Consider the following 21,981-nt stretch of genomic DNA (forward strand, 5'->3'; position numbering starts at 1 on the left):
AAATACTTTGAAGTGTAAAACGGAAGGGTAATCCTCAATCCTTCTCTTTTTTCTCTTCTCTTTCCTTCAAAGTATTTAATTAAACCAAATATTGCATGATAAATACACACAGGTGTAAAGGGTAACAGGCAAAATGGATAACTGCTGGTTTCTTTTGTCATTTGCATCTTATTGCTAATAAGAAGCAATTAAAAGCCGAGAATGCAGCTGTTTAAGACTTAAATAAGCAATAAGTGTTCAAAATCTTAATGAGGGAGATAACTAAAATGAAGCAGAAGTGTTTCTAGAGCAATAAGTGCTTCTTATTAAGCAAATGGGTTGGAGCAAAAACCTGCAGCCACTGCGGCCCTCCAGGAATGACTTTGCCCACCCCTGCTCTATCTGCATCTTTTGATTTTTATATCCATTTTCAATTTATATTTTTAATATAATTGCATAGTGCGGGTTGCTTACTGCATTTCTCTATATACCCTTGAGTGTATACATGTGTGAAATGAATAAAATCTCGAATCTAGTAATATACAGGGTGAGTCAAAATGATGTTAACATTTGAATAGCGGAAACTTTTTTTTCACAAAACATACTTCATATGTGCAAGGTGATTTACAGGAATGTCTTAACCTGTTCGCCATCTAGTTCAACACATGTATCATATGTGGCACATACATTGTCCACAAAAATTGTATATAAGTATATCCTTGAGGCTGCCCCTTCAATTAGCTGTGAACCACCGAATCTCACTGAGATTGCATGGATGGTGAACCTGCTGAGGGGAGGAAAGGCTGTAGGGATCTGTGGGATCCGGGGTGAACTTCTCCAGGCTGGTGGTAAGGCTGTCCTCCCTTGCATTGCAAGCAATTTTTGCTTCAATTTGGGAGACTGGTATCATCCCAACTGCCTGAAAACAGGACTTGTCATCCCTATCTGGAAAGGGAAGGGTGATTGCCTGGATTGCAGCAACTACAGGGGGATAACACTGCTCTCGGTTCTGGGTTAGGTCTTTGCTAGGGTCGTTCTCAATAGGATCCGTGATCACTTGCTCACCTACCAGCGACCGGAACAGTCTGGTTTTACGCCTAAGAAGTCTACCATCGACCGCATCCTGTCACTGAGGGTTCTCATGGAGTGCAAACACGAATATCGGCAGTTTCTTTACAGTCTTTGTCGATTTTCATAAGGTGTTTGACTCAGTTGATCGAGCTGCCCTTGGGACATCCTGAGGGTTCGGGGGATCCCCTCAAGGTTGCTGGATATCATGGCCGGCCTGTACACTGGTACTATAAGCGCTGTGCAGAGTGGAGGCAGAACCTCTATGTTTTTCCCAGTTGATTCTGGGGTTCGTCAGGGGTGTGTTCTTGCTCCTACTCTGTTCAATGCTTGTATGGACTGGGTGTTGGGCAAGGTCGTGGGGTCCAGCGGCTGTGGGGCATCTGCTGGTGAAATAAGATTCATGGATCTTGACTTTGCAGACGATGCTGTGATCTTCGCAGAGTCAATGAAGGCTCTGACCGGGGTGCACGAGTGACTGAGCGAGGAGTCTGAGAGTCTGGGCTTGTGAGTGTCCTGGATAAAAACCAAGATCCAGAACTTTAATGACCTCTTGGGCACAGCCATCAGCAGTATGTCTGTTTGCGGAGAGAGTGTCGACCTTATTGAGAGATTTACTTACCTTGAAGTGACATTCATGTCTCTGGTGACTCTTCCTATGAAGTCAGTAGACAGATTGGGAGAGCATGGGGGGGGTCATGAGGTCGCTGGAAAGGGGTGTGTGGCGCTCCCGATATCTATGCAAAAGGACAAAGGTCCAAGACTTTAGAGTCCTGGTGCTTCCTGTCTTGCTATATGGTTGCAAGACATGAACGCCATCCAGTGACCGGAGATGAAGACTGGACTCCTTTGGTACTGTGTCTCTCCGGAAAATCCTTGGGTACCGTTGGTTTGACTTTGTTTTGAATGAGTGGTTGCTCATGGAGTATTGAATGAGGCACATTACCGGCATTGTGAGGGAGCGTCAGTTACGGCGCTATGGCCATTTGGTGTGTTTCCCCGAGCGTGATCTAGTTCGCAAGATCCTCATTGTTGGGGACCCGAGTGGCTGGACCAGGCCAAGGGGTCGCCCATGTAACACCTGGCTGCAGCAGATAGAGGGTCATTTCCAGAAGGTGGGACTGGACCGCGTGTTTGTCTCGGGGGTTGCCAAACGGGATCCTGGGTTGTTTCATCGTGTAGTGGGTGCAGCAACGCACTGTACCAGTGCATGCTCCCCAACTTGACTTGTCTTGATTTTGAGCATGGGCTGCCATGAGGCACAATCGTTAACATTGTTGCCTCACAAATCCTGCATTTTGGGTTAGAGCCAATCAATCCAATAGATGAGTTAGGTGGCCACCTAGAATGCGGTCACCCAAGGTGAACCATTTAAGAAAGTTAAGGGATGCGTACTCTGGACATCTATGTTGGAGCCACCCCCTCTGTCTTTCAAGTTTATTAATACTGAATGTGTACTATGGACAATTAGGGATGCCATTTTGGTAACTTAATAGGCACCTGCTGCTGACATCAAATGCCCCTCCCCCTGTCCAGGGCTCCAATTGGGCACTTTGCTCAGTTGATGTCTGTATGCTATATGCACACTCTCTGTGTGGTTTTCTCAATGATCCAAGTTCATCATAAGTGGGCTCTGCAATGCACTGGGACCCCATCAAGAGCTGGTTCCTTTTTCTTACCCCACCTTGTCACCAACCTGCATAAGACAGGTTTCAGAATGATATGTTATGATTTTGAGCAGCTACAGTATAACATAAAATCAATAGTTACAGTACTTTATCAATTATAAATATACTTTTCAGCTACAATTCACAGGAATCTAAAGATGCTTTCTTTTTTTGAAATATTGCAAAAAACAGATCTGAGGAAAATAACATCAGTTTTATAGCTTTACATTTTCAACACTGTAATTGAAAATTAGTTGTATAAGGCAGACTACTTTATTTGGGAAGTAGGTCTAAAATATTTTTCATGACTGCACACATGACAGCTTGTAATTCTCACATCACTAGCGTCCATACAATTTGCACAAAATGCTTGAAGCTATTCCTAGGAACTGCACACCCCTACTATTTGCATACATTTATAGAGAAACATTTAATTAACCATTACCACAAGTCTAGTTTTGCTAGATGCAACTCCAGATTAAGCACCACTAATCAAGCGTATATTATAATTTCATAGTAATCAAGTGCATTTAGGAAAGTTTTGTCAGTTTAAAAGGCATACTGCTGTGCTTGATTCTCCATGAAAGAGTGCAAATTTGTGGAATTATCTTTAAAAGGCATGCAAGCTAACAGAGTCTCCTTTATAATATTACATTTATAATATTTTTGATAAGTCAAATTCTTTAGCAATAATCTAGAAATTTTATTTCTATTGTTAATGCTGACTCAACATATTCTATATAGCCTTCACAAAACATGAAGTATATCATTAACTGCTTTTATAAATCACATTGTTCTCTCTGATACAGTTACAGAAGTTATGCTAATTTCAACAGGTGAAGAACTGCATCTTCAATGACATTTATTTTGTAAAGGGGATTGGAGTAAAATTTTGAAATAATTACATTAAATGTCAAATGTTACTTAGCATAAGGTAAGTCATTTTATGATACTCTAAAATATCACTGGATATCAAGTTCTACTGCATACTGTGCACATTTCACAACATCCATTTGAGATAAAAAAAACAGCAAAGAAAGCACTTTCAAAATACGAGTGTCCATTGTAAGCAGAAGCAGGGCTTAGGCAGCCACTGAAATAATCTGATTGTCCCATTTCGAATGAAATATTGAAAAGCCGTCTTGTGTATCTAAGTAAGGCTTGAAAGTATCACAAGGATCAACTATTGCTTCTACAGATAAACAGATGTCAATAACAGGACAGTGTAGGATTCTGATGCGTGTATGGCTGCCTGAAAGTGTCATGGTCTGATTTTCCAGGTCCGCCCTGGTCATTTGCCAAATTATGGTCTCCAAGTTTCCAAAAAGAAAACAAAAATGGCTTAGCCGCAGTAACTTTTGTTTTATGTGCAAAAAATAAAAAAATAAAAAAAACATATACTTGCAAAAAATAAGATAAGGTAAATAAATAACAATATCCAAAAACAAAACAAAAATAACCTTGTGACAATACAAACAACGAAAGCAGTAAAACTCCTGTGTGATGCATGAGAAAGTTGGCATGGCCTATGAATCAAAGACATCAACAACAACAGAGAGAAAGGTACACACATGACAAGATGATGAAGTTCACTACAAAAAAAATAAAAAAGGTAAGAAAACAATCAATGATGACTAAACAATAATGTTAAACTATAATCATCTATATGGTTTAGGACAGATGTTAAGCTTTATGAACAAGCAAACCAATAAGCTAGCTCTGAGTGTGCTCCCCCAATAGCTGTCTTATGGTTGTTATGACATGTTTAAACAATGCTTATGAACTGTTTTACACATGTATGTGCTATGTTATTAACAAATACTGTACCCAGAATAGTATTTTTCATATGCTAGCATTTTTAATTTTTTTCCCAGAAAGTCCTACTTCTGGCAGGCAAGCTAACTGAGAGGAATACCTGGGGACATTTGGAGAAGTACTTTCTGAGGCCTTCAGCTGACTCTGAAGTACTTTTTGAATATGCCAGTTAGATTAGATACATACTTCCAGGTTAGGACATAAGAGAGCCTCCAGCCCTCAGTCCAGGAGTGTCTAGAGCTAGGAGTGAAGTGAGGATGAAGACAAAGGCTCACCTGGCAGAATGGAGGAGGAAGGAGAGAAGGCCACAGTATTTACAAAAGTTTTTGAATAATAGGAAGGCAGTGAGGGGATATAAGGGGAACATTTTCTTAGTGTAAGTAAGGGCTCAGCTCAGGAAATTAAGGCCCAGGGGGCATAATGCTTGTTATTTTTATTTATGGTCACTATGTGTCCTAGTCCTTCTATTATATACTTCCTTGTACTCTGTACTTATACCCCAAAAAATATCTTTTCTTGAAAATCTGATCTTGTCTTGTGCATACCCCACAAGATTACATCATTCATCCATTTTATAATGTGCTGTCTGTTTCTAGAAGTAATGGGTTCAAGGTAATAGAAACTCTTAGCACACCAACACATCTACACTCTCTGGCAAACACATTGGGCCAGTTGAGAGTAACTGAACAATATGACAACATTTTGTGGGAATAAACTGGTGTTCTTGTGGAAGACTCACATAAACATACGGCCACATGTAATCCTCACACAGAAAACATTTTAGTTAGGCAGAAAACCTACAGTAGTAGTGTCAGCCATAACCTTCAATACATAAGTATTCTGTTTTGCTTTATAGAAAATTTAAGACAAAATTCCCTGAAAGAGATACAAAATCATCAAAATCATTTAAGTTGTCTCAGAGCAGGAATAACACTGATATTATGTGGCAAAGAGGATCCTAAGTAACATAGTCAATACTAAGAAAAAATCCAAATATGGAAGCCATACTTCATAATGTAAATTATGAAAGATGTAAAGCATAAGTAAATGATGCAAAAATAGATTCTGAATGTCACTGTGAGCACAGTCTACAAAAGTGGAGACTTTGTCAATCCTCTTAAACACTGCCTAGATCATATAAATGAACAAAAACCAATCACAATCCTATAAGACGTTCTCCGCTCACCAAACATTTGAATAACAGTGAATAGATACTATAAATCAAGGTTTTCGTGTGAAAGTGAGGCAATACTGGAACTTAATAATATATGATGTTTAATATTTTACCCTGATTCAAAACACAATGAGGATTTTTTTTACTGTACATAGATATACTAATTCAGTCACCAATAACTTATTTCAGGCATAAATAAATTACCTTTCTGAATTACCACTTAGTTGCCCTTGACTTAGTTGCGAGATTTTGTATCATAAAGATCTTCAAATATTAGATACCCTGAAAAACCAACCCGGAAGGCAATTCAATTCATCAACTGAAATCCACAATGGTTCAACCAAAGACTACTTGCCTAGAACATTGATACCAGGACCTACATTAGGAGTGTTGTTTGGCAATAAATAACTGCTAGTTTGGTTATCCCTGGAGCATAGCCAGGCTTGACTGTAGAAGGTTCTCGTGAAGCTAGCATGTGGGCTCACTACACAGAACATGAAGAGGGGAGACAGGTTTAATGGTATTCATGTACCAGACATCTGAGGAACAGATGTAGATAGACTAGTAGACATTGCCCTTAATGGTAAGGAACCAGTGGTTGTGTGTGAATTTTAAAAAGTATTGTTTAGATATTATTCAACTGACCGGTATGCACAACAATGGCTCTGGAGCCATCGTTGGACTGACCTGCATGCAAAAACAATGTGTCTAGAGCCAGATTTTGGGTACATGTGCTGCATTATAGTCCGATTTAGGATAGGTTAATAAAACAGTTAATAAATGGAAAAAACAAGCTTCTTAGAATGTACCAGATCTTAGAATCTGGGCTGTTGTATTCTACTCTATTCTCTTATCATGTTGCTTGACTTTTTATATTAATGGATATACATCTTTTACATAGTATGTATGGTTCCCATATGGGCTTGTTGAATGCAGAACCAGGGACTCAAAGGTCAGTGGGGCCCTCATGATAAAGAGCTGCTGATTCCTCGTTTCGTCTAGGAAACTACAATGCACATTTCAGAAAATGATGGAGACACCTGGAGTCTAAGATTGCAAGAAAAATTGTGCCTAATTCAAATTTGTTATTTCAGCTCTTTTTTTTATGGATTGCTTAGAACAGTTCAAGAAGTTGCTATAAGGTTTGTCTGCTACCGGACCACTTTAGAAGGTAGGACAATGGTCAACGTTTTAGTCATGTATTCTGATCTGAGTAAGTACATTATGGATACACTAGTAAATAGTGGTGTGGCTGCACTTATCCAAAATTACCAGAGTTGTGCAGCTTTTAGTTTCCTTCATAGAACAGTTCAGTGTGATGTGTTTTCAAATCATTACATAATCCAAATATGTTTATTTTAAGGATTTCAGTACAATTCAAGGCAAAACAGTTTACACAAAAATAAAGAAAAAACAGATATTACAAAGAAAAGAAGAGTTCTTGTTTGAAGAAAATCCTGTTTAAGGCATACTTATCTTGTTTCTTTTCTCTCTATATTTCATCATACAGTCATAGTTTCAAATGTTCATATCAAAACAATCAAGAAACAGCACGGTCAGAAAACTGTATGCCAATGTTCTATTTATAAACTAAACCAACAGTCCATGTTTCTAGAAGTGAAACTATTTCAAAACTGGTTTAATTAACACTTTCTTTTTACAGGTATAGCTAAGAAAGTTCTATTTCATGTTAACTTAAAGGGGGGAAAAGATTATTCCATAATCTAAGTAACTATGAGAAACTGATATTCTATTGAAATTAAGCAGACACCTATGTGAAATTTAACATTAACTTTCTAAGATTGGCTCTTACAAGTGGTTATGACATATTTAGAGAACAGTAACCTATTTAGACAGCTAAAGCAATGGTTAGATAGGCCTACCAGACTAAATGAAGAAGTGAGATTTAAGTATTGTGTGGTTTTAATTATAATTAATCCACATAAAACACTAAATAAGAGATAAATATAGGAAACACAAAGCTTTGAATTAGAAAAAAGAGACAATAAACCAAAATACAAATACAAAATATACAAAATACTACAAGAAAACTCAGAACAAATAACATAGATTGTGATACAAATGCAAATCATCTTTAGCATATGGATGGAGAAGGGTCACGGGTTCGCTTCCTGGGTCCTCCCTGCGTGGAATTTGCATGTTCTCCCCGTGTCTGCGTGGGTTTCCTCCGGGTACTCCGGTTTCCTCCCACAGTCCAAAGACATGCAGGTTAGGTGCATTGGCAATCCTAAATTGTCCCTAGTGCATGCTTGGTGTGTGGGTGTGTTTGTGTGTGTCCTGTGGTGAGTTAGCACCCTGACTGGGATTGGTTTCTGCCTTGTGCCCTATGTTGGCTGGGATTGGCTCCAGCAGACCCCCGTGACCCTGTGTTCGGATTCAGTGGGTTGGAAAATGGATGGATGGATGGATGGAGCAGGTAAACTAAAAGAAGGGTCAGAATGTCAGGGTAAGTGAAACACCTTCCTGATTAAATGTATTTTAAGTGTTTTTTAAAAGAATGAATTGAGTTAGCCAATCTAATTAATTTTAAGTTTGGGTGAAATAGAGCTGAAGACTCTGTCACCTATAGCACACAGGTTTAGTTTGGGGCACAATCAGATTGTCAGAATCGGTGGACCTTAGTGAGCAGACAGGGGCATAATGATGGAAGAGGTTATGATGCAAGGCCATTTTCAACATTATTGGTTAGCAATAGAACAATCCTATAAAACACAGGAAGCCAGTAAAGGCGGAGAAGGATGGGAGTCATGTGCTTGCTGTTGCGGGGCTGTGTAAGAAAGATAGAACGAACTTTATTTTCAGCAGAGTTTTAAACCAAGTGGTGCTGTTATAAAAAGATCCGAAGAGGCAATGGCCAGTAGGGATTATAGAAGTCGATGCAGGATGGACAAGTTTCTCAGCAATCACAAAAGGAGAGGAATGAGTGAACATGGGATATCTTATGGATGTTGAAGTAAGAAAGTTTCTTAATGTGATTTATGTGTGTAGAATAAGAAAGAGAGGAATCAAAAGGGGATCAACGACAAAGCCTTGAGGTACTCCTTGATGCCTTATAAATACAAATAAATATTGGAAATTATCTTGAATAACTTACTTTTACACAACGCAAAGAAATAACTTACCACATTTGTTGGTACGGTATATCTGAAATTGTTTAAGCCTGTAAAAAAGGCAAAATTTGGAATGCAAGAAGACACTGTGGCCTGCTGGCCTCTGAAATAGGACAGCAATAGACTATTTCTTTCAGGAGCCATTGTATTTATAGTGAGAAGCAGAGTAAAAAAGTTTCTAGACAAGCTGGAGATCAGGAAAATAGACAGACTAAACGTAAAAGAAAGAATATATGTGAGATGGAGTGATAATGGATGTACGAAAAGCAGGCAGGCACTTCTCACTATTAGAGAGTGTACAATGTACCTCCTTAGGCTGAGTGGATTGGACTAATAGATCAAATAGACATTTCTCGTTTTGTGTTATTCTTTAATCAGTTACATCATATAATTCATTTGGGATGGGTTCTGGAGAGTGCCCTCTAGGGATGAGTTACAATATACTGTACACATAACCTTACATTATATACTAGAAAAGCCATATATGAAGCATTAAATGTATTCATATCTCCAGTGTTGAAAATTCTTCTTTCATATATATATATATATAATGAATCCATTATGTTTCTCCCTGAAGAAATTAAGTATTTATTTTCATATTGAACACATTTTCATCTGATTTATTTCCTTGGGTAGTCTTTCAATATGATTATTAAGCATCATTTCTTGTCTTTTAAGATGCATTTCCAAATTAGCAACAAATTATTCTTTTCCTTGTTAGCCAAAGGGCATGGTTCACTTTATTGATTTTAAATTCAATGCCAGCTGGAAGGTACAGCTGCAGTTTAGAAAGCAATCTATATTGTGCTCCAGGGAGCAAACAGATGCAGTCAGCTAACACTACTGATATCAATGCCTGACCTTGATGAAACTTACAATCTACTCTCAATAGTAAATCAAAAGTTATGACAGCTTAAGCATCAACTGATGTTCTGGTGTCAAAATAAGAAATAACAGGGATTTGCATTACTTACTAATGTATAGGGATAGGAAATATGGGACAAGTATCATAGATAGTAGATAAAACAATGTGTTTTTAATATAAAAATGCAGAAAATAGGAAAATAATATAAAATACTATAATTATATTTAACCATCTGGAGTTATATAAATTATAACAAGCATATAAATTGCTATGAATATTGAGAGACACAAATAAGGTATAACTCAAGTACAAAGAGTCATTCAGAAAGTTAGTTAGTCATAATTCCCAACTAAAATCAGGTTTTATCTGCTACAAGGGCAACAGTCATAATACTATTGATAATTCTAAATATACCTAATAAAAAGCTTCATGTAAACAATATTAATGAACGCCAGCAACAAATGTCGAGATAAGATGAACTGTTTTAATAGAAAAATAATCATTAGAACTATTAAACTATATATGATTATGCACATAGAGTTGCTTGAAGAGAAATATAAAAGCTAAAATGAAGTACAGGAAGACCATGAATACAGTGTCTGGTGAACTTTGAGGAACAGATTAGTATTAACACATATGAAGCACTCATGATGAAAAGTCAGCAATGGACAATCATATTATCCAACCGTATGGCAAGACAAATGAACATTTAGAGATATCTCAAACTAAATTACAAATATGTGAAAATGCATCTATTTCAAGATATCTGAAATGCATTTTATGAAATATCAAATAGATTTCAAGATATTTTGAAATGATACGCTGATACATTTTGAGATTTCTGAAATGCAATTCGAGATAGTGTGAAATAAGTTCCTGTGCATTTTGAGATATCTCAAATACATTTTGAGATATCTTAAAATACATCCACAAGCATTTTAAGATATCTGAAATACATTTTCAGATAACTTAAAATAAATTCCTGTGCATTTCAAGATATCTCAAATACATTTTCAGATATCTCAAAATAACTTTCTGTAAATTTCAAGATATCTTAAAATCTCTTCCTGTAAAACTGCTTATTCTTTCCATGGGACTTCCTGTTTACTTTAAGATATCTCAGAATGTATTTGAGATACCTTGAAATACACAGGAAGTTATTTTACTCTGCCAAACAGTACAAATCCATTAGAACTCACACTGTGGGCCTTAAAGCTATTCAGCAGCCACTCTGCATGAATGCTTTTGTAGATATCGTCTAATGTTGCACTTCATGTATAATGCTTCATTCACTTACAGTGTTGTATTAATTTCCTGCTGTTGGTGTTGTACGACTGTCACTAGTATGTGGCAGATAAGTATGATTTCATTGTACTGTGTACATGACAAATAATTTGAACATAAACATAATATATAACTGTATCTGTCTTACTAAATTATATAGCATGTGTACTCATTTGCCCTAGAAAAACAATAAAAAAGATTATACCGTATAAAACAGAGTAAAAAATATTTAAGGTTTTACATACACCCATACGACCTGAGATTTGATTAAGATCATCATCCCTCTTTGCGTGTCATAAATTTGACCAAATGGCTTTTAGCCTGGTAGAAAGTGAAATAGAATGGTTTAAATAGTGTAAATGCAGAAACTGGAAATATCAGCAATGTTTAATTTAAGGAAAACTAGTGATTAAGCCAGCAATCATAGTTTTCTTTTTTTTTTTTTAAGAACTACGTTTAAGGATTCATTTGTATTTTAAGTGTAAACATGATTCATACATTCAATATTTACAATAGTGAATAATATTAAGTGAAGGGGTGCCAAAATCTGTCCTGGCAGAATAGGCAGGCACTCACCCTGTTTTGGAAGAGGCAACAGTTGATTGAAGTTATGTATATTACGTTACTTGTAAAAAAATATATAATAATAATAATATCCATCCATCCATCCATTGTCTCCCGCTTATCCGAGGTCGGGTCGCGGGGGCAGCAGCTTGAGCAGAGATGCCCAGACTTCCCTCTCCCCGGCCACTTCTTCTAGCTCTTCCGGGAGAATCCCAAGGCGTTCCCAGGCCAGTCGAGAGACATAGTCCCTCCAACGTGTCCTGGGTCTTCCCTGGGGCCTCCTCCCGGTTGGACGTGCCCGGAACACCTCACCAGGGAGGCGTCCAGGAGGCATCCTGATCAGATGCCCAAGCCACCTCATCTGACTCCTCTCGATGCGGAGGAGCAGCGGCTCTACTCTGAGCCCCTCCCGGATGACTGAGCTTCTCACCCTATCTTTAAGGGAAAACCCAGACACCCTGCGGAGGAAACTCATTTCAGCCGCTTGTATTCGCGATCTCGTTCTTTCGGTCACTACCCATAGTTCATGACCATAGGTGAGGGTAGGAACATAGATTGACTGGTAAATTGAGAGCTTCGCCTTGCGGCTCAGCTCCTTTTTCACCACGACAGACCGATGCAGTATTATATATTATTATATATTATTATATATATTATATATTAACCTGTTTAGAAAAGTGTTTTATTTTTTCATACATAGTGAGCAATTTTCAGGTACTGTAGCTTACCACTATACTACATATTTCTATACAGAAGGACTGTAACCCAGCTGGAAGCCTATGCAAACAAAGTATAAAAATGTGAAAACTGTCCACAGGAAGGAAAAAATGAAGCAAAAGCATCTTGCATGTCTCTTGAACAGCAGCATGTGGTTATGTAGCTCAGACATTAATTAGTGTGGAAAGTAGGGTTATACTACAAAAAGAATAAGTTATACTCCTAGTGGTCTAATTAGAAGAAGTTTCAGAAAAATGAGGAGAATACAGTAGTCATTATTTGATTGTCTGCCCCATTTTGCTTTTTTAAACAATTGGTGCGCAAGAAATACTGTGAAATAGAGACCATTACAATTGGTAGCACTAAACAGTTACAAGATGTTTTTTTATTATTACTGTGGTAACAAACACGGTTTGGTGTATTTCCATCAGTAAGAGTACACTTATAGAGCAAGATGCTGCACAACCCATTTGAGAACACTACATATTTTATATGTAATTAAAAATTTGGTAAATATTGAAAATCAATTGAGATGTTTACAATATGAATGCTTAGAGCGTGATGTATTTTTAAACCATAATAGTACATGTTAGTTAACAATACAAATTACTGAGGGTTTGCTGTGTAAACAAGTGAATATTGTCACCAATGGTGTTGACTGTTTAATAACTTTATGGCCCAATACTAATTGACTGTGCCAAGTCTGTATAATATTGTATGAGTTTGATTTGAATTTTATTTTACATTAGCCATGCAAAAAGACAATTTCCCCTCAGGGATTAATAAAGTATATCACATCATTCTGTATGGTAAAATGATTTAACCTGAGGTTATTTTGTCAGGTGTTGACAAACAATAATAAACGTCAAAATTGTCTCAGACAAGGGGCGGGGCCTCATACTTTGTCACATGTACAGTGTCCTTTCACCTATGATGCCTTAATATTTGCGAAACCTGTCTTCATGGCTTCCTTTCAAAAGATTTGCTTTTTCATCATATCTTTATATTGGGCAATGAAAGGATGTTTCCTTTATTTTAAAGATGACATAATTGTTAGAAATAGCTGTTGACATTATTTCTAGAGTTTGAGTTATTTTAATATATATATATAATATATACAGTATATATATTTATTTATTTCTTACAATATATACAATATGTCTTACAATTTTGCTAGGCAAAAAAGGACAGTTTGTAAATTAAATTTGTGTTTTCATTACCAGTGTGTAGAATGTCTTCCATGGGTCTTGAATAAATATTATTTCTCTTTCTGGATGGCTGAGATTATTTTTCCTTTGTTACTTTAGTTAGAATTAGATTAATAGAAGTGCTCATTGTCAATCAACTCTAAAATTATATTTTAATTGTTTTTATGCTGTGGTAAATTAAAAGGCTACCATTACATGAAACATTCTTGTTTAATCCTTACCTGAACAGCCAGTTCCGGTTTAAAGCTTCCTAAACTGTTCATATTAGCACCTGCTGTCCCTATTTCTATTACAATGATAAATGCTAATAATATGTCATTAATTAAAAAAACAAAATGATCGTCTGATCTGAAAAAATGATATGTTAGACAATACCGTGCATATAAGGTAAAACTCTTCATATTTTGATATAAAAGCTATATCTTAAGTATTGTTCCTTGTTATACTTACTAACTTTAGTTGCAACAACAGAAATATTGTGCTGTGCAATGTTCTCTCGGTCTAGGGGTTCGTTTGTAGAAATGGTCCCTTCCACAGGATCAATGCTGAAACAGCTGTCTAAATCACTCTTCCAGTCGATAGAATACCTAAATCAAATGTGACACATTTTTTAGATTTTTGAGCATATTAACAGAACATTACCAAATAAAATAGCCAGAATCACAGAATCTTAAATTTAACAATGGCAAGGTAAATGAATAGGGTACACAATATGATGTTTATGCATAACCTTCAAATCCAAGTAGTAGTAATAAAATCAAAATAATTACTTTCCAGAATATCAGCTAAATCTGTGAATAATTCACACAACAACTTGGTCCTACCACCTAAAAATGTTGACCACCCTGAAATATAATTTTCTGACTGTTATCTTAGAAAATGCCACACAAAATTCGAAAAAAAACCCCCAAAAAAACGACCACCCTTTAGGAATTATTACTATTTGTAAATATATTATACGAAGGACATTCGATAAGTTTCTGCAGTTTTACATTTTTGTTCAAGGTGGGAGGAGTAGTAATTGGCCATGTCAGAGAGTGTCATGTGACTGGGAAAACTGCATCGCAAAGGAAGGTGACTATGTAGAAAAGTGTAATTTGTTTTTGAAACTCTTAATAAATAGAGTTAAAAAAAAGTGCTGAAACTTTCTGAACATCCCTTGTATACATATGAATTTATTATATATATTAATTTTTATACATATGTTTATTCCTAAAGTGGAAGGAGCAATTTAATATATATATTCAAATCATACATTCAACTCCTCCCCCCCTCGCAAGCGCTATGCGCCATTGTGAAAAGGGGGGCTGAACACACCCCATGGAGACACAGCCGCTCCTCCGAAGCCCCTCTTAAACGGTGATACAATGGGAAACAAATACAGTTTTTTTTTTTATCTCCTCTTTGCTCGATCAGCTGCTGGCTTGCTGCTGCTGCCGTGCCGCGTGATCTGCATTTCGTACGGCGCTTCAAATGTTTAAAAGGCGGAGTGGTGGCTCTGAGGCTAGGGATCTGCACTGGCGATCGGAAGGTTGCCGGTTCGAATCCCGTAAAATGCCAATAGGGACTCTGCTCTGTTGGGCCCTTGAGCAAGGCCCTTAACCTGCAATTGCTGAACGCTTTGAGTAGTGAGAAAAGCGCTATATAAATGCAAAGAATTATTATTATTATTAAAAGCCTGTACAGCAGCTGTCCTTTTGTCTCACTGCCTTGTGTCTCTTCTCCCCAAGACATCCTCAAACACTATTCGATCTCTTTTCACTGTTCCATTATTTCACCAAGTAATATTTTCTGTTTGTTTGCACTAATGTGATCTTTACTATCATTTTTTTCAGACTTTCAATTTTTCCTACTTCCCTTATCTGTAACCTGCTCTACATGTGTATCGCACCAACGTTTTTGAATTCTTCATAACATTCTACTTTGTCTTTTTCCAGCCCCGGGCATGGTTAAATCTGTTGGCACAAAAAATTTTGAAGAGCTGAGAGCACAGGAAGTGTGTCTGCCAAAAGCATTCTAACAACTGAGATGGTCTTGTTTGAAAAAGGTTGTAAGTATGATGTGACTTGACCGTCTCGCGGGACGTGAAAGTGTCTCTCTGTCTCTCTTCAAAAGATCACGTCTCATCGCAGGAAAAACGTCTCGTCTCGTCCCAGGATTGTTTTTATAATAGATATATATATATATATATTTCTCACAGAGAAGGTAATGTGCTCTTTTAACAAAGTGGTATTTCTTTCATGGAGTACACTATCCTGATCTTCTTCATGTGTACAAAACATACATATATTTTTTATGGTACAATTTTTCAGAACTTACTTTCCAGGTTTATGCATTAAATATGTCACTTTAAGAATTCCGCTTAAACTCTTTAATTAATAGGACACACTACCACATTTATTTTTCACAAAAAGAAATGTGAATAAAAGAAGCTATGAAAGATTCTTGGATAAATGTATTAATTCTGTATATCTCCTCTTAATATATTATATCTCATTAATTCTGCATATAATCCTGTTAAACTGAAAGCATCACTCAGCTTTATTTGAAATGGAAACTAAAGTTTATTATAATAAAAATCAATGTTAAATTAGTATTATTGTATTAATAAAAGTATAAGAAAAAATAATAAACACTGTTTTGTACTTTTACTTCTCTATATTTTGCTTTACGTAGTTCTGTCTAACTACACTGTGTACATTGTAGGTAGTTAATAGATGTTACCACTAGATGGCACCAGATATCTACTTAAATTAGTTCTGAAATTTTTCCAATGGACTTGCACACAAAAATATTAAACACCTGAAATTTCCTCTCAAATTAGGAAGTAAAATACTCATTTAATTCAAAACATAAGGGTCCAGCTCCTAAACAAACAAACTTCCAATCAAACAAAGGCATTCACAAAGGATTCCATATGTTTAAAGAAAATGCTGTCTTGAACTTGATCTGAAAAAGCAGCAGCTGTATTTCATATGACTTCTTGATCATTATGTTTCTTATTCTGTTATAGAGTAACAGCCTTACAAACCTAATTGTAGCCACTTTAACCTAAAATGGTATTATTTTAATTATAACACAGTTAATGATGAGATGACAGAGATTAAGATTACCCTGTCAATCAAGATCTTAACTTGAAGATGTAATTCCTTCATTATTTTCACTAACAAACTAAGTAATCATATCATGTTATAATCTCCTTTGTCTTCAACTGGGAACAAGACTCCGCTTTTTAAAGTCCCTCCTCCCGTGAAAGTCTTTTTCCTATCACCTGCAATGAGAAAACCACTATTTTTCCTTGCTTGAATGTGCTGATTAATATTCTTACAAAATTCACACTTGTCTGAGAACTACTCCAGAGCTCAACAGAAATCACTATAAAATGTACCCAGATACTGGGCCCTGAAATTAATGGAACAAAAACACCCTAAAAGGATATAAGCAAAAATATGAAAAGTGGGCATGGAGACCCATATTCTGTCATGACCATTCACCAATCCCCCCCCCCACCCTAGATACAATGAGGTTTGTGGATATTAAGTGTTATCCAGGACTGTTAAACCTACATGATTCCTTGCAGGGCTAAGACAAAATCTGCTTACCTCTGACTTAAAGGCTTGACTATTAGGCAAAGTCTTCTTTCTAGCACCATAGCATAGCCTTCCCTTGGGAAGTTAATGACTTTAATCCTCAGGAACTCTCAAACACATTTTTTTTAACTTAAGTCTTCCATTCTGTCTATTAATCCAGAGGTAATGTCTCTGCATTCTATGCACTCAGACAACAATAAAGGTTTCAAGCAGGATTTCATTCACAATTTGTGGGGACCTAATAAAACTTCACTGCCATTTCATAGCAGAGCTTCTAACTTTTTTCCTCTGCTGAGGAGGTTTTCTCTACCAAGTCCATGATTTCTTCAAATGTATTCCTATTTAGTCAAGGTTAATGCTTCTCTACATTTTCTTAAAACAGTCTAGGCACCTCCCCATGTTCGCTTGCAGAGTTATTAAACTTTTTGCTAGGACATCTTTGTGAATTCCTGAACGTCTTTCTCCAGTACATCATTAAACTCATTTCACACCAGGGCCTTTACTTCACTCACAGTTGGACTTGCTGTCTTTTTGACTCACCGGTTTTTCTCAGTCAGTTCCAGAGACTTCTGCTAATGGGTCATAGGAAGGCTACTGCTCATTGTTTTTCTTACTACTGTTGTCCAAAATTTGGACTTAGGGTTGCCACTGTGACAAACTCCAAACAACTTTTTTTGGCTGCAGTGCTTTACAGCCAAATATACAAATAATATTTTCAACAGTGGTCAAAGGGACTGGTTTACTAGGCACACCCAGACTACCATCATTATCTTTTTGGGTCCCTCAGGCCTCTCTTACCTTTAATCTTCTAACTCAACTTGCCACCAATCAGAAATCAGTGTACACCTCTGAACTTTTCTTTTCTTTTGTGTCAGGAATATTTGTCCTTAGTTATAATTACATTACTTATAGTTAATCGATACCCTCAGATCCGAAGTGCTCAGGTAACACATATACCTTTGAGCCACTCTGTTTTTAAACATGGTGATTGTCATGACTGCCACAGAAGTCTAAAATAGATTTATGACTCAGATGAACAGATCAGTAAATCAATTGTTCCAGATCATGACCGTCCTATATTTTCCAGAGTCTAGAAGTCCACCACTACCTACTCCATGATCTCTAAAAAGACTAAATGATTTATTCTGAATTGCTCTTAGTCACGTACTGTGTCACAATGGGATTATTTTAGTTAATTTATTAAGTGTTTTTAGGGTTTTAATTACCCTGCTGGTTAGGGTTAGGGGTAGGGTTAGGCTGGTGCCATCTTGCCCTCACCTTAAAAAGGTTATTACCTTTTAATGGTATGGTGAATGCATGGTGTCAGCTGGTTCCTGTAAAAAAGGAAAGGGGCAAGTAAGAAAAGAGAAGAGAAATAAGAAAAAGACTGAATCAAGAACCAAGTGCAAGCTTGAGAAAGGTGATTTAAGAGCAATGGCAATAGTTCTATGTGGGATTTTGACAGAGGCAAGAAAGTAGAATGCAAACCAGCTGAAAGGAGATGTCCGGATCTGCTGATCAATTACTAAATAGCAGTGAAGGGAAAATGTGGCTGGTGGGACTAAAGGAACAGTCCAGAGGGAAGCATGTAAGGGTTTAGCTGTCTGCAGGACATGGAGAAACTGTGATTGTGTGCAAGTTGCTGGGTTCTGACTGTTACAACACACCTGCTGAAGTAATGTTAGTGCTATTAGTTCTGGACCATCTGGGACCAATGGTGACCACAAAAAGACAGCACAGTCAATAAACAAACATATTGCTCCTCTGAAAAAGAAAAGAAAAAGCAGGCACCAAATGCTGGCTAATAGGTGTTTTACAATGCTCTCACTGGTATTGAGCCAAAAAGCCTCTCCCCAAACAGTGCACTCAGCCTTGTCTGATGCACTCATCCCCCACTCTGGAGTGTGGTCATTTGACCTCTTTCCCCTTAAATACAAGCCTCCCATTCCAGACTCTCCCTCTACCCAATAGGGCGACAACACTAACTTTCCTTCTTCTTCTTCTTCTTCTTCCGGCTGCTCCCATTAGGGGTTGCCACAGCAGATTATCTTCATCTATATCTTTCTGTCCTCTGCATCTTGCTCTGTTACACCCATCACCTGCATGTTCTCTCTCACCACATTCATAAACCTTCGCTTAGGCCTTCTTCTTCATTGGCAGCACTATTCTTAGCATCCTTCTCCCAATATAATCAGCATCTCTCCTCTGCACATGTCCAAACCAACACAATCGAGATAATCACAACAAAACATAATACAAAAAAAGCAAGTTTAAATTAACAGGAACAACTTATAATGGCAAGCAAAATAATCCTAACAAAACCAAAATTCACAAATGGTAAGTCTATCCTTACAATGAAATAGACACTAATAACCCTACACCCCCACCCCATGGTCAAGATTCCACATTCCTGCACGATCACGTTCAGCGTGGTTTGCAAGATGGCCCATGTGTGCATAAAATACTGAGAAAGAAAAGTGGAATTGTGGGGAACGTGAACCTACAAATTACTGTAATTCTTTACATAGTCTTTTTCAATGCACTAAATACTTTTAGTCTCTTAAGATCTGGATACTGCTGTCTACAGTGTGAAGCGGGTGAGTGCACACACTGCAGAGCTTCTACTGGCTGCCCCTCAAGCTGTGCCAATGACATGGTGAGGAGCTGAGCTGTTTGTGATACTCTGGATCAGTGCCCGTTCTTCCAAGGTACAATTGAGTTTTTTTTTTGTTGTTGTTTGTTTAAAGGACTGATTTTTATTGATTTCTCTGTCTCTCATGCTTTTAACAAAGAAGTACTTTTAACAAAGTAGTAGTTTTAACTTTATTTATTCATTTCAAGCAACTTGTTTTAAGAAACACTGAGGAGGCTTTCATTCTTGGTTCTTTAAAATAAACACTGTACCTTTTGCACTTTAAAAACTTGTCATTCTCCTCACTTCCTAGTGGTTCATCTTTGGTCTACGAACTACTAGATGCCCCACCAAGGGACAATGTCATAGGCTGCTGGTATGGGGTATCACACATACATGCCAACTACACTTTCCTTCAGTTATCGGATTGCTGTTATTACTGCATCTCAGAGGTTAAGTACTTAACCCCTTAAAATCTGCCCCATTGTTTTGGAACCGTACCAAACAATTATGCAAATTTTTTAAAAAACTGCATAAAATCATTAATTTCCTCATTGCTATAAAAGTACTGTTAACACACCATATTGTAAGCGTTGATATCACTTTGCAATGTTTTTCTTTTTTCCCTCAAACATGGCCAAATTTCTGTATCACAGCAACACCTGACCCCAACCCCACACATGTACAAACACACAATAGCTTCGTGAATATCCTGATTCAAATGTGTACATTCTGATGGACAGATTATTACCTACTAAATAAAAGGGGTGTTTCAACTTTCAAATGAAACCACAATCTACTTTCTATATTTAAGAATTGTTTTTTTTGTAAAGATGTTTTTGAATCTTGCAACTATTAGTGATTTAATTTAGATACACAGTATAACTTCTTTACCAACTATATACTCTGATGGTAAGATCTGTGCTTCAAAATGATGCAATGTCATTGGTCTTCAATAATTGATATGTATACTATCTACATTTATTTGAAAACAGTAAAAGTAGAAAAAAAAATCTTGTTTTTTGTGCTGCTTCAACCCGGAAAAGCTAGATATATTACTTGTAGATATTTCATCAGTTTTTGGGTGTTCCTCACAAATTCACTGAAATTTTTATAGTGTTTGTAAGCTTATTCTAACATGTATGGAAAGAATTCAAATTGCATTTTTTGGTGAAAACGTTACTGAATTTTGCAACATATTCTACTGCAACATATGTGTGCAACATAATTATATTCTCGAGGTGTAAACATTCTGAAAGAGAAATGTCTGACCTTTAATTTGAGGGGTAGAACATGAATATTGAGTGAAGGATGATGACGTTATAACCAGTGTGGCCTGCAGGGGGCTCTCAGCTCCCCAAAATCGACACAAACAGATGCAGGACACAATTTCAGCCACACACATTTTTTTTTAATTATTTTTCTTGTGGGAAATCCTTTTTTCATCATTTCCCATCTGCCCAGCACCATGCACAATCCAAAGCACAACAAAACACCAAGCACTTTGTCTTTGCCTTCTCTCGTTCTTTCTCTCTCTCTCTCTTTTTCTGCCTTCACTCCTTCTCTGACAACTGTCATCCTCTCCCTCCCGACTCCAGCACCTGGAGCAGTGGCAGTGGGCTCCTTTTATGCCACACCTGGGAGGACTTCCAGTGGCCCATTAGCATGATCTGATAATACTTCCAGTTGAGGTGGAAGGCCAAAGTAGTAGAGCTATGCAGCCTCTGCAGCAAACCCCGGCGGCACCCAAGGAACCCAACATGGCTGTGCTGAACACCAACTCCCATAGAGCACTGTGGGAATCCGAGGCACTGCTGCAACCCTGTCTGTCTATTGCTCCATGGGAGATAATGCCCTGAGCATGCTCTCTACACTATGGAGGTGTCCTGGCCAGTAGCAGAAAATGAACAAAAAGGAGGCTGAGTTTAAAGGGTTAAAAACTAGATAATTTTTTTGATCAAAAACAAACTAAGAGGATATAATCAACAATTTCTTCACCAAATTTCACAGTCAAAAATTTTATTTTTAATAAAATTACAACATAATTAACAAGAGGCGTACAAAAATTCAGGCCAAGGGTAGGAGAGGCCAAAATCAAATATTCAAGCCTGATTAATGCAAATGTTTCATGGGTCTGCTCACTATAAAAGAAAACTACTTTCATACACAAGAATATTAAGCAGGGGAGAAAACAAAAATTACAAGCAAAAGATACCCAGAATGAACAGCAAGCTAGATAGGAGACAGACTGTTAAATAGTTGACTGCACAGAATCTACAGAAAGGTA

The 21,981-nt window shown here is 37.1% G+C and overlaps 1 protein-coding gene across 2 annotated transcripts in view; it reads right to left on the reverse strand.

Annotated features, from left to right (window-relative positions):
* LOC114653469 (cadherin-12-like) overlaps positions 1–21,981 on the reverse strand; it is a 348,240-nt gene that overhangs the window by 38,443 nt on the left and 287,816 nt on the right. For both annotated transcript variants that reach the window (XM_051929400.1, XM_028803816.2), the window contains exon 7: positions 13,923–14,059. In XM_051929400.1, the coding sequence (XP_051785360.1) occupies positions 13,923–14,059 (137 nt within the window). The remainder of the gene's footprint in view (positions 1–13,922; positions 14,060–21,981) is intronic.

This window comes from Erpetoichthys calabaricus, chromosome 6 (assembly GCF_900747795.2).
Source record: "Erpetoichthys calabaricus chromosome 6, fErpCal1.3, whole genome shotgun sequence".
In the NCBI taxonomy this organism is placed as follows: domain Eukaryota; kingdom Metazoa; phylum Chordata; class Cladistia; order Polypteriformes; family Polypteridae; genus Erpetoichthys; species Erpetoichthys calabaricus.